Raw genomic sequence first — 13,474 nt, 5'->3', positions numbered from 1 at the left:
TAGGAAGTAAAAAACAAAATCCCAAACTAATATGGACCTCATTAGTAAGCCAAGATAGAGAAAATAAAGACTACATATCAAGTATTTCAGCATTATTTGCCAATAAATATGAGATCTTGGTGAGCATGTCAGAATATTAAAATACATTCCATCCAATATTCTAATTTAAGTACTGACACTCTTGTGTCATGGGGGGTGGAAGGAGTAGAAACAGTTATAAAACAGATATTTCTTTAAAACCCCCTACTCTTTAAACACTGAAATTTATAAACCGACTTTCAATAGAATTATCTTTGCCTTTATTTACTTCTTGTGTAGAAAAGACAGGAATCAATGTAGCTTTTGAGCTAAATGGAACAACGTTCAAATACTGTTTTGTACTGCTTTCTAGATGCACTGACATATGACCTCAGCTAAACTTCAGTTTCCTCGTCTGCAATAGAGCTGAGAGGATTAAAGGATAAATTGTACCCAGGGTATATATTAGAAACTGGATGGATACTGTTTGCTTTTCAAGAAAACACATGAAGACTACCAACACAGCACATTTCCAACTGTTTTGATAAAACCAGGAACTATTTAAATATTGAAATAGTTTTAAGGCATTCTATTTAGTATAAAAGGACTACGGAGGTCATTAAAATAGAGTGCTCCATTCTTCAACTTACTGCAGATTTTGAGGGTTTGGAGACATTTTAAGACTAATATAGGGACTTCCCTGGCAGTCCAGTGGTTAAGACTTCGCCTTCCAACGCAGGGGGTGCGGGTTTGATCCCTGGTCAGGGAGCTAAGATCCCACATGCCTCACGGCCAAAAAACCAGAACATAAAACACAAGCAACATTGTAACAAATTCAATAAAAACTTTAAAAATGGTCCACATCAAAAAAATATTTTAAAAAAATTACTTAAGACTACTATAATTTGTTGTTTCTTCACTTAAGATTATAGTTTCATCAGACATGACATCTAAGTATCTTTTGAGGAACAATGAGAATTAAAACTGAATTGTATCTTCATATGCTAGCACAAAATAAATTTATTGAGTAATTTCCCAACATTTATGCCCTAGATCAGTTTACATGCATAGGCCACAGATGTTCTTTCTCAAGATTGAAAATAATTTAACTTTTTTGTTTTTTTAGAAAAAAATCCCATTCACTGAGATTTCAAATTTATTAGAATAGCATAGTTAATTAACTCTTAAATCTGTGAGCCATTTGTAGTGTACTTAAATTTTTTTCTTAATTCCACCTGTTATTTAAACAAGTATTTTTTTTAATTAATTTATTTATTTATTTATTTTTGGCTGCACTGGGTCTTTGTTGCTGCGCACAGGCTTTCTCTAGTTGTGGCGAGCGGGGGCTACTCTTCGTTGTGGTGTGCAGGCTTCTCATTGCGGTGGCTTCTCTTGTTGTGGAGCATGGGCTCTAGGCATGAAGGCTTCAGTAGTTGTGGCATGCGGGCTCAGTAGTTGTGGCGCACGGGCTTAGTTGCTCCGCAGCATGTGGGATCTTGCTCGACCAGGGCTCGAACCTGTGTCCCCTGCATTGGCAGACAGATTCTTAACCACTGCGCCACCAGGGAAGTCCCTGAGTATTTTTTTTAATCTGAAAATTGTTTCTCCTTTTTTAATCCTTGTAAACAATTTATTCACATTGGGGTTGAAAAATATAGTCTAGAAATTTTCACATTTTTATACTTCATTAAGGTTTTCTTTTTTCTTATGTATAATCAATAATTGTTTAAAAAATTAGACATTTAAAAAGACTTGGGAGTAGATTTCTTTTCATTATTTTCTTTCCTATAAGTAATATAAAAAGAATGGATAATATGACTTCATCATCAGACTTATGTCCTTTTTATTTTAAGAATGTTTTCTTATAGTATATCTCTGAGTATTTTTCTATTTTTTTTATGTGCTCTAGTTTCTTGTTGGGAAACATTGTTATTTGTACTTTGAATTTCTTGCTTGCTTCTCCCTCTCAGTTATCTCCTTACTCACTATTTTCATCTTTCTTTCTGCATTCAGTTAGAACTTCTAAAGTTTTCCCCTATTATTTGTTCAATATCTTGCCGTGCCATTTCTTTCTCAATGAAGATTTCACTTGTTTCCATGAAACAAAGTTGTTTTCACTTCTTCGTGGTCTTTATTTTCTTCAGTCACTACCATGTTTAACTTAACCTAGTTTTCACTCTATTTTGCATTTCATCTTGATTTTTTTTTCCCCCGTGAAAAACTCTTCTGTAGAGGCCATGCTTCAGTGCATGTCAATGAAAACAAAACAATTTTTTTAATTCTCTAACGTGTCTTTCCATGTATAATAAAAAATAATTTTCCCAGGTATTTGCTTTCTCCACATAATGTGGGCTAAAAAGTTCTTTCATATGTCCCGTATTGCTTTTGCACAGTTTAACTGTAACATCTGAATGCAGAAAGATTTGCTTATATGACCCAAGGATGGGACCAGGCATAAGAAGAAGCAAGCCAAGCAATGTTTCTCCAGTTCTTTAGCGTCTCAGAAGCCTGAAAGCCCCATTGTTCCCTCTTCCTTTGCAGACATATTAGGAATCTACATTCCACTGTTGTACTCATGACTCCCATTATATCCCATCACATTAGTATGCACAGCCCTTTCATTCTGCACATGCTCAGTTGGTCCATATTGGCAAGTGGTCGCCTGGGAAAGCAGGAGTGTAGGCAAGAGTAGTAAAAAATATATATACATGTATATATAACTACACATACACACGAATGTACACACACAAAATTTCCTCCTCTTTTATACTTCATATATTTAATGAATGACATTACTATTATTATCCTTAATTTCTTTAATTGTCTTTAATTTCCTCTTATTATGAATCCCAAATATCTTAATTTGGAACTAACTTGATTTTTCCTATGTAGTCTATCCTATTTCCTATAAGATAAGCTTGAACAAATATTAATCCACAAAATTCTAATTAGTCCAACTATCTACCTAATCTTTCTTCAGCCTTTTCACTCAGTACAACATAGAGATGAACATTGCAGCTTCGTATTCACACAGACCTTACTCTAGCTTTCTCAGATGAAAGCACACACAGCAATGGGCTAGGACTCAGCTTCTCCAAGGGTAGGGCTGGGTAAGGACTCCCAAGCCCTCCTATAACCTTTCAGGAAGGTGATGCTATTCTGTTTTAGGGAACAAAGCACACAGAGACACGGACTGTGTTCCTCAGGCCCTGCCCATTAGCCCTGAGATTACAGAAAAACCTCCCAGGCTGGAAACTGCTTGACAATGATCTTTTAAAGCTCTGCGTACCTTGTTTCTGTACCTTTGTAGTTACTTTAATATGAAGTTAAGAGAAAACATATCTGGGATTCCTAATCCATTACCTTTTGAACTTGAAAGTTCTTTTCCCCAGTAGCATTAGTGATGTTTTAAAAACAAAACAAGATAGCATTTCATCACATGGGATAATATACTATATATTTCATAACTTCTCACATTATTTACAATAAAAGGATCTTTACAAAAACACTTTTGCAAGAACAAACAGTGTACTATGATGATGTTTTGAAAATATGCGATTTAGGCTCCGCCACCAATTTGGCTTCAATGTGCTATGATTCATCAAATTTTGTTCTCCCTAAATTATTTTAGAGAATACTGCCTGGCAGTAAAGGAGCTCTTCTGTGCACAAGAATGGCTAGCGGTGGAAGAAGAGACCCCCAGGGGACTCCACAGATCTGGGATACATCTGCTCTCCATGCCGGACTGCAACAAACTCCCCAGCATGCACTGGGACCCCATGGCCTGTACCAGACTGCCATATTTAGGTAACAGAGTTCTCTCGAGACTTTGGAGGTTCAGAGAAATTTACTATTTTGAGGAACCTGAGGTGTGAATTTAAATCTCCTAATATTCCTAGGCATTTCCAATTTTTTTTGAGTTCTGCCTTCCTTCCATACCTAATAACAGAATCCTATTGCTATCCTAATTGCACCGGTTAGCATAAGGATTTATTCCATTTGTTCTAAAAGAAATTAAAGAGCACTTTTCGCTGCTGCTTGAGATCTTACCTTACTTCATAAGCAGATCTTATGAGAGCTCATAACATTTTATGGAATGTGCAGAGAAATGGCCAAGAAACAGTTCATATTTTGTCAGAGGAGTGGAATAAAGGCATAAAGTCCTCTTTCTTAGCCAAGGAAGCAGATTTTTCAGCATGCAAAAATAAGCCATATGTTTGCAAATGCTGATCTCACAAAACAAAGCTGAATGGCTGCATGTTGCTTTAATGAACTTCATTTGTAAGGAACTATGTGGTGAGCCCTAACAGCTGTTTTAATTTCAAAGATGCAATCCTTTCGCATTCGAATGCGAAGAATGTTTTCCCATTGTATATTAAAAAGCTGAAAGAGAACTTGCATTTCTTAGCACTCTCTCACAGAACACAGGAGCTATCTGGATGTTCACTTAAAACAAATTTTTATCCTTTCCCCTTCAGATTATAAAAAAGAAAACCTAACAAGTAAGTAATTTTGTTTGTGCCCTTGAAACGTTATGTGTATGTAACTGGATTCATGCATGCATATTTACACCCATATTTCATGATGTCCAGAACGAGATGTACGGTCCCTCTCAAAGTCTTTTCACTATACTCACCCAGGGTAGAATATGAAGGAAGATCATTGGAGATCCCAGTTCATAGCTTCTAATTAGGCCATGGAGAGCACCATATTTAGTGAATGATACAAATCCCATCTCCTACCTCAAGGTTACTAAGTTGCTTTATCCCTTCTACGGCTATAAAATAAGCCAATTTAAAATATCACCTTTTGATTTTGCATTCATGATTTTTGTATCATCCAATAGTATAAAGTTTACAGGGTCAAATCAAACGGTTTTAAAAGGGTCATCTCAAAATCTCTAGGAAAGAATTCAAGAAGGTTGCTTGAAAAGGGGTGTCCTAGAAACTAACGTGTATCAGATGGTACGTTAAGCCTACCAGAATGCAGAAATCTTCAGAATGAAATTAGAAATTTTTTTCATGTCGACTAACTTCCTTTGATTTTCATGTTCAAGGCTCAAATCATATTCATTTCTTGGGCTAGATATTCCAGGCCTAATTGTTTCTGCACTTGGCTAAATGCCAGGAGTTGATTTTACCAGTTTACTTAAAGGACTAAGACTTAAAATATTGAAAGAAAGAATGCTACTGGTCACAACTGAATCACTCAGAGCTAGGAAACAAGAACAGCTTTGGAAAACCCTAAAAATCTATTATTCTGGAAACCTGTCAAATTGTCATTCCCAACTTGAAAGAATGAAAAAGAAATGTTTCAATTCTTTGTCACAGAAGCAACCAAAGTTAACTTTGATTGGACTTTTAATTCATGACTGTGATGTTTGTTATCCTTTGATTGTTTACTCATTCATCCATTCAAGCGTTCATTGAGGGTTTACTGTATGAAAGGTGCTGACCTTCAATCCTAGATTAGACAGAAATAAGACACACAAAAGCATCCAGATTTCTGCCTTCTACACTGATTATAAGGACTTGCGAGCAGCATAGATTAGCTAAATCATTTTATGAAATCTATGTTATATGTAAGAAGATGAACTCCAGATGTCATAAACTGATCGTTTCATCTGACCATATGGTGACGAATGTCTAAAAATATGTTCCCTGAGTTAAATACAATTATCAAAGAAATTGGCTTTAGCTCTTCAGGTAGGTCAGTCATTGAACAGAGAAGTCATCCTTATTAGGTAGACTGTCTCATATTCTGTGGGAGTGTGTAAAGCCCTCAAATATTTCCTGGACAGTCTCTTGAATTCTGAGTAAACTCTAAAGGATATTACCAGTTCCCTTTGAAGGGTGATGGAAGATTTTTTTTAATCATTAGTTTATCTTTTGGATATTTCCTTCTTGCTTCCCTTCTCCCTGTCTTTTGATGATTGCTCCTACTTTCATATTAGCATTAAGTTTAGCTCTCCAATTTAAGCCCCCCTCCCAACTCATCTTGGATTGATTTTTTTAAATCTTCAAATGACTCAGTTCACAGAAAGTCAGAGCAGCTTTCACACCATCACAGCTGAGCCTGGGAAGTCTGTTACATCCACCACTGCTGTGATGCTTGATGAGAAATGCTGTCATTGGTCCTGCACGAACGTTTTACTGCTGTGCTAATATTCTTCTAGTTACAGGTGCCTGCTTGAGTCACAGGGGTGACCAAACTTGGTCTCCACAGGCTTCAAAACCACTTGCTTAGCCACTGGTGCTCAGGGCATAATCACTGCTTCCATGCCTAGACTAAGAAGTCATACGTAGGCATCCCTTATAATCTCTGCTTTTACAAGTGTCCTATTTCAAATGGCTTCAGGCATCCACTGCAATGAAAGTTTTCCTTTGACTCTGTGATGTGTTATAATAATATAGTTCCTTCTAAGAAATCATTTTTTTTTACTATATTGCAGTCAATTTCTAATATTTCATTTAGGATCTTTTAAATCTATGCTCTATAATCTGCACTTTTCTTTTGTGCTAACACTGTCAGGTTGTGATATTACTATTATAATAACTTGCTAAAACAATCTGAAAGATTTTTCTCTTACTGGAATATATTATAAAACTGTGAAAATTGTATCTCTTCCAAGACTGAAAGACTGTAACCATAATTCTATAATGACTTAAATTTCCTGGTTATGGCTAGTTTCAGATTTTCTAATTCTTCAAATTTGGTAATTAATGTGCTCCTACCATTTTCCTTAAGATTTTAAAAATGTAACTCCATAGTTATATATTATTTCATTTTTATTGACCTTTGAGTCTATTGTTAAAATGACTTTATCATTCCTAATTTTGTATGTTTGTGCCTTTCTTTTCATTTTAAAATTAAAATGTCACTGATTAGACTACTTTGTAAATATTTATAAGACAAACTATTGACCTATTTTTAAATTCTATCATTTGTGTTATGTGTATTCTAACTTATTAATTTCTGCTTGTACATGGCTGTCACTATATCACCTGTTTTCCTTTGTTTTCTGTAGATTTTGTTTCTTTTCCAAAGTTTTAAATATCTAGTTCATTCACTTCATTCTTTTTATCTAATGGAAGAAGATAATGCTATGAGTTTATCACTGAACACATCTTTGGCCAAATCTCATCAACACTGTTAGGAAGTTATTTTGTCATCTGTAACTATGGCTACTTTCTACTCTTTGATTGAAAGGTTATTAAAATGTTTCTTTTTTTAATGCCTTATTGGATTTTATTTAATCTGTTATTAATTGCATTTTGGTCAAAGAATAGATCTGCATAATTTCTTCCTTTGAAGTTTACTGAGATTCATCTTTGTGACCTGACAGAAAAGACCGTGTCTGTCAGTATCCAACAAATATTTGAAAATAAGGTTTATTCTGTCTTTTTAGGGTACAAAGTTCATTCTTCACTATTAAGACATTCTTGTTGATTATATTATTAAAATATTCTGTATCCATGTTTTTGTCTTTACTCAGTCAACTAAAAGGATTTAAAATATAATTCATAATGTTGTTTTAATAGATACACAATGGTCGTTACACCCTACAAACAGAGGGACATTAGTATGACATCTTTTGGTTTCCAGCGGTAATACAGATTTTAACTTATTTGTATATTGCATTGACCTTTTTAATAGGAATTTGACAGGAGTTCAATTGTTAGATGAACTAACTTTCTCATTTCTGTCCTACTATTTCCATTTTCCATGTTCTTCCATTTAATTCTGTTTGTAAATCAACAATACATATGTATAAAACCTCAGCTTTAGACAATCCTGACTTCAATTTCATAAAAATATTTTATTTAGTAACTTAACAATGTCCATGATTGTTGTCAGGTCATAAAAACTATGATGAGTGTAAAGACACTAGCCCAGGATTTGCATTTGTCTTGGAAAAAGTATTTCCTTTCTCTGAGTCTCATCTTTAAAATTCTATGATTCTGTAAGCTGGATTTACTTACAACTAGACTTCACTGGATTCTTACAATTGCGCTGTATAGATATATAACCAGGGAGAACCTGATACATTAAAACATAGTCTTAAATTTAGTTTCCTGATTGCCTGAATACAAAAGTTGCTGCTTAAAAGTTTAAGAATGAGTGAAAATCTGTTGTTGACTTACAGCATTCCCACCAATGACGTCCTCAAAGCCGAGTGTGGACATTCCAAATGTGCCTTCCTCCTCCTCATCCTCCTTCTCTGTCTCACCTACATACTCCATGACTGTAATAATCTCCATCATGTCCAGCTTTGCCATATTCGTGCTTCTTACCATAACCACTCTTTATTGCTGCCGAAGACGAAAACAATGGAAAAATAAGAAAAGGTGAGATTCTAGTTTAAGTGAATCACATGTAGTATCATTTTTAAAACCTTTACGTATTTGGTATTGAAGCTGGAGACGGGAGGAGGGGTATATATAACACTGCCACTTCCTTTCTGACAGCCGTTGCCTTGCTTTAACGGTAAGCAGCCCCACCATGATCTTTAAAAATGTCAATGACTTGTTGCATAGGATCACATGTCCTAAGGTTAGTTTTTCACAGCAGATAGAATCTAAACCACAATTTGGAAGAATATGGCCGTTCCTGCTCCCTATCAGCCCCCTCAGCCCCACTGCCACTACCAGATTGGATAGTGACAAAATTCCTGAAAAAAAGAATGTACCTTTAGGCTCCAAACCAAATTCTTCGTTGCTCTAAAACGGAAGGATCTTTGGTGAACTTAGTATAATTTGTTTCCTCCTAAACACCATGTCTCTTTAGAACCTAAGTCTGAGTGCAAAGCTCTCACCTGGTCCTCAGCTCATTATTGATCTTACCTGTCTTACCTGCAGAGAATCAGCGGCTGTAACCCTCACTACTCTTCCTTCTGAGCTCTTGCTAGACAGACTTCATCCCAACCCCATGTACCAGAGGATGCCACTTCTTTTGAATCCCAAATTGCTCAGCCTGGAGTATCCCAGGAATAACATTGAATATGTGAGAGATATCGGAGAGGGAGCATTTGGAAGGGTCTTTCAAGCAAGGTAAAGTTGCCCACATTAAAAAAAAAAACCTACCAACTGAAATACATTGTGTCTGAAAAGTTACCAGACATTAACTTGATTCTATGTAATATGTATAATAGTTATTATCAAATTAGTTCCTTCTTCACGTCATTTGCCTTATTTTTATTGAGTGCTGTACTTTGAATCTTGATACTTTTCCCCCTCTGCTAGAAAATAGGGTTGTGTATATGGAGAGAATCTTTATAAAGTGTTCCGATGATAAGCAATTAGCAAAGTTTAATCATATTTTCTTTTCAGAAGAGAATTTCGTTGTACATTTTAAATAATAATTTCTCACATTGCTTTTAGTAAATATTTCTAAAATCTCTTCCATTTTCAATTGCTATAGTCTCCACTTCACTTAATGTTTACTTTGAAATAGTGTTTCAGTTTAAGAACTCAAAGCCTGACATGTATGGATGTTAAATAGATGTTCACAGAATGGCAAGACAGAAAAAGGAAAAAAAAATTATGCAAAAATGTCAGCCAACAATGAGCTCAAAAAAAACGAGTGTGTATTAGGGCCAGTGCTAGCCCAGTTAATGTCTTTGTGTGAGTTGGAATAAAATACCCTCTCTGCACGGATGTAGCTCCACAGACACACAGCTGGGCCACAGAGTGTGGACTTGGTTTTAATCACCAATTGTTACTTTGGCCTGTTGCTCTTGGGCAGGATACAACCTTACTTCTACTCACAGTGGCCCTGGTATGGAGGTTACATGATTAATGAAAATCTCACACAAATACTTAGTGGGAACCAAAAACTACGCAAGGCACCCTTTTAGGCTCTTTGGGGATATAAAGATGAATAAGTCATGGTCCCTGCCTTCTAGGAATTTATATTCTGGCCAGAGATTAAGGGGTTAGGATGGTAATGATAATCCCATTGGACTTGGGCACTTTTGGTTTTCTGTTATTAATAAATAATGCCGCGATAGTGAGAGGCCCGCGCACCGCGATGAAGAGTGGCCCCCGCTTGCCGCAACTAGAGAAAGCCCTCGCACAGAAAGGAAGACCCAACACAGCCAAAAATAAATAAATTAATTAATTAAAATAAATAAATAAATAAATAAATAAATAAATAATGCATTTCTCAAACAGTCTATGTTGAAAATAACCGCAGTGATTTTTATTCATTGGAGTCAAGGAGTTTTAAGTGTGACCTGCCATTGGCATCTTACTTTGGTTCTGTGGCTCTGGGAAAGGCTGCATGAGTGTGGGATGTGTATAAGCCTGGGTAGTTATCATGTGACTATGTGTAATCTTCCTGATCTTTGATTTCTTGCTAAATAAACTTATCTCTCAGGGCTCCAGGCTTACTTCCCTATGAACCTTTCACAATGGTGGCAGTGAAGATGCTCAAAGAAGAAGCCTCAGCAGATATGCAAGCAGACTTTCAGAGGGAGGCAGCCCTCATGGCAGAATTTGATAATCCTAACATTGTGAAACTCTTAGGTATGAAAATATAAGTGAAGAAATGTATTGCATCAGAAAACAGAGGCTTGCCAAGTTTCTTCTCCTTCATACTTCACTTACATCTTTTCTTTCATTCCTTGATCAGAGAGATGCCTCTGTTCCTCCCCATAGAATATATTCTGCACTAGGGAGTAGACTATTTCATTACATCACCTAAATTCAAAACACTGACGTTTTAAAAAAACTTCTCAGAGAAATATTTTCTCACTTCATTAATTCTTTTACCAATTTTGTATTTAATTTTGTAATTTTTAATTGAATTTATATAGTACATATAAATATACAGATTGCTAAAGTCCCTGGAATTAAAAACTAACAGCAAAATAAACAAGCCAAGATAATAGTATTCTCGTTTCTCTTCCTTTTTGAACAGACTTCTAACTTTTGCCTGAAAAAAAAATAGAGCTAATGATCTATTTTTATGCTGATATGAAATTGTGACCATCTGATCTAATATTTCAAGTTGTCCATTTCCCTCTCAAATACAGCAAGATTTTAAAATTAACAAATGTCTTCCTGGCACTAAATCTAAGACTCTTTATGTTAACATTTTGTTTCTTTCTGGAATGAACATTGTAAATTTACCTAAATGTTTTACTGCAGTAACCTGAATACTTCATCTAAGAGCTTGGATTGTTTTTGTGCTCCTTTCCAAATTTCATCCAACAGCTTCCTTATCATCCTTCTTCAGAAAGGAAGCAGAAAAACAGAGCAACTGCATTACATACTCAAAGCAAACATCCATTCATAAATTCATTCACCCAACATTTATGGAGTACTTACTCGCCAGACACACGGTAGGTGTGTGGAATTTAAAGAAGACTTAAGATATAATCTCTAGTTTAAAGGGCTAAAATGTTGGGAAGAAACCTCAGCTAAATGGATGATTATAACAGGCAGGTAGATAGGATGCAGGATTAAGGATAAAGAATGACGGAAGTTAAACCTGATCCTGGAAAGGTCAGGAGCTGAAGCACCCCATGAGGAGTGATAAATCAGTTGAATCTTTAAAGATAAATAGGAGATGTTTACACAAAGAAAGGGGGTCAGAGTTCGACTATGATGCCCTCAACAGAAAACCAAGGCACCACATTTTCTGATCTGGTCATTTGCTTTTGGACAATTTTTTCCAGCGTGTCACTTTGGAAGCGCAACCTCTAACAGGAGGCCTTGTTTTGGTTCTAGGCGTGTGTGCGGTGGGGAAGCCGCTGTGTCTGCTCTTTGAATACATGGCCTACGGGGACCTCAATGAGTTCCTCCGCAGCATGTCCCCTCACCCCGGACGCAGCCTCAGTCCCAGCGACCTGACCCGCGGGGCGCAGGCCTCCAGCCCCGGCCCGCCGCCCCTTTCCTGTGCCGAGCAGCTGTGCATCGCCAGGCAGGTGGCCGCCGGCATGGCCTACCTCTCCGAACGCAAGTTTGTCCACCGGGATTTGGCCACCAGGAACTGCCTTGTGGGTGAAAACATGGTGGTGAAAATCGCCGACTTTGGCCTCTCTAGAAACATCTACTCAGCTGACTACTACAAAGCCAACGAAAACGACGCCATCCCCATCCGTTGGATGCCCCCGGAGTCCATCTTCTACAACCGCTATACCACGGAGTCTGACGTGTGGGCCTACGGGGTGGTCCTGTGGGAGATCTTCTCCTACGGCCTGCAGCCCTACTACGGGATGGCCCACGAGGAGGTCATCTACTACGTGCGGGACGGCAACGTCCTCTCCTGCCCAGAGAACTGCCCCCTGGAACTGTACAATCTGATGCGTCTGTGTTGGAGCGAGCTGCCTGCAGACAGGCCCAGTTTCACCAGCATCCACCGAATCCTGGAACGCATGTGCGAGCGGGCAGAGGGGAGTGTGGGTGTCTGAGGTCGAAGATGGGCAGGTAGAACTCTCCAGTCTCCTCTCGGACTCTAGGAGCCAGGGGAGTCCAACACCAGAGGCCCAAAGAGACCCAGATAGGAAATAATAGTAGTAGGCATGGGTACCATGCTGTTTGTTTCTCAAAAAAAAAAAAAAAAAAGACAGGGCAGAACTCCTGGGGTGGGTGGAAAGTGGGTGATGGGAAAGGCAGGGGAGGAAAAATGTCAGATAATTGGAGAGAACTACTCTTCCTCGTGGGGAAAGTTTGTATTACACACTGTACAGGAAAGAATGTCATCCTGTTCAGTTCCTGAATTAGCTGGCAGCAGAGTAAGACTCTGCTGTATTAAATTTTGATACGAAATGCAGTTGAGAGCTCCATTTTTAATAGAGTTCATTCCCGTCCATTAGGAAAGTAGCGTATCTTCCTGTAAGAAGTTTAGCTCAAGCACAGAAAACTACAAAGAAGGAAAAACCATTTATCGTCTCCTCACCCAAAGACGGGTGTTGGTTTTTTATTCAATATCTTTCTTGAGTTTAACGCACACTTTTATATTTGTTTGTATTCTGCAGAGTTGCGGCTTACTTTATTGATAGAAGGTTTCCAAGGAATAAAATGATAAATCAGCAAGGCTATATTCTTATTGTGATAAGAAATAAGTTCCCTTTTTCTGTCTTTGTATTTCTTCTTTAGGAGTTTTTCCTTTGTGTGCACTTGTCATGAATTTAATCTGCTTATTTTATTCCTACATTTTCTTTTCTGAAAAAAATCTTTTGTGGCTAATTAATTTACCTTTTTCTTTGAAAGTTTTTTTGGTACTTTTTCTTTGCTCTTCTCTTTGTTTCTTCCTTTTTTCAGAACTCAGTTCTTTTTTGGTTATTTAGCTATTTTTTCTTTTTATTTCATCCATACAACAAACACCCTGGCAGAAATAATAACTTTCTAAATAACATTGTGGGCTATTATGTGTATACCTTTTGCAAAGTATTACCATTTTCTTCTGCACTTGCTTTTGAAGCCACACATTTTAAAGTGGTCATTCATTA

General features: G+C 37.1%; 1 protein-coding gene across 5 annotated transcripts in view; it reads left to right on the top strand.

The window, feature by feature from the left end:
• MUSK (muscle associated receptor tyrosine kinase) overlaps positions 1 to 13,053 on the top strand; it is a 99,001-nt gene extending 85,948 nt beyond the window's left edge. For 4 of the 5 annotated variants that reach the window (XM_068552286.1, XM_068552284.1, XM_068552285.1 and 1 more), the window contains 5 exons: positions 3,650 to 3,825; positions 8,165 to 8,366; positions 8,877 to 9,068; positions 10,396 to 10,544; positions 11,751 to 13,053. In XM_068552286.1, coding sequence (XP_068408387.1) covers positions 3,650 to 3,825; positions 8,165 to 8,366; positions 8,877 to 9,068; positions 10,396 to 10,544; positions 11,751 to 12,433 — 1,402 coding nt within the window. In that variant the 3' untranslated portion in view covers positions 12,434 to 13,053. Of the gene's footprint in view, positions 1 to 3,649; positions 3,826 to 4,496; positions 4,521 to 8,164; positions 8,367 to 8,876; positions 9,069 to 10,395; positions 10,545 to 11,750 lie in introns of all 5 variants that reach the window. The other variant, XM_068552283.1, reaches the window with a different exon arrangement.
• The last annotated feature ends 421 nt before the right edge of the window (positions 13,054 to 13,474 follow it).

Source organism: Eschrichtius robustus, chromosome 10 (assembly GCF_028021215.1).
Source record: "Eschrichtius robustus isolate mEscRob2 chromosome 10, mEscRob2.pri, whole genome shotgun sequence".
Taxonomy (NCBI): Eukaryota; Metazoa; Chordata; class Mammalia; order Artiodactyla; family Eschrichtiidae; genus Eschrichtius; species Eschrichtius robustus.
Note: the sequence above shows the minus strand (reverse complement) of the source record. Positions and strands in the feature narration are given on the sequence as shown.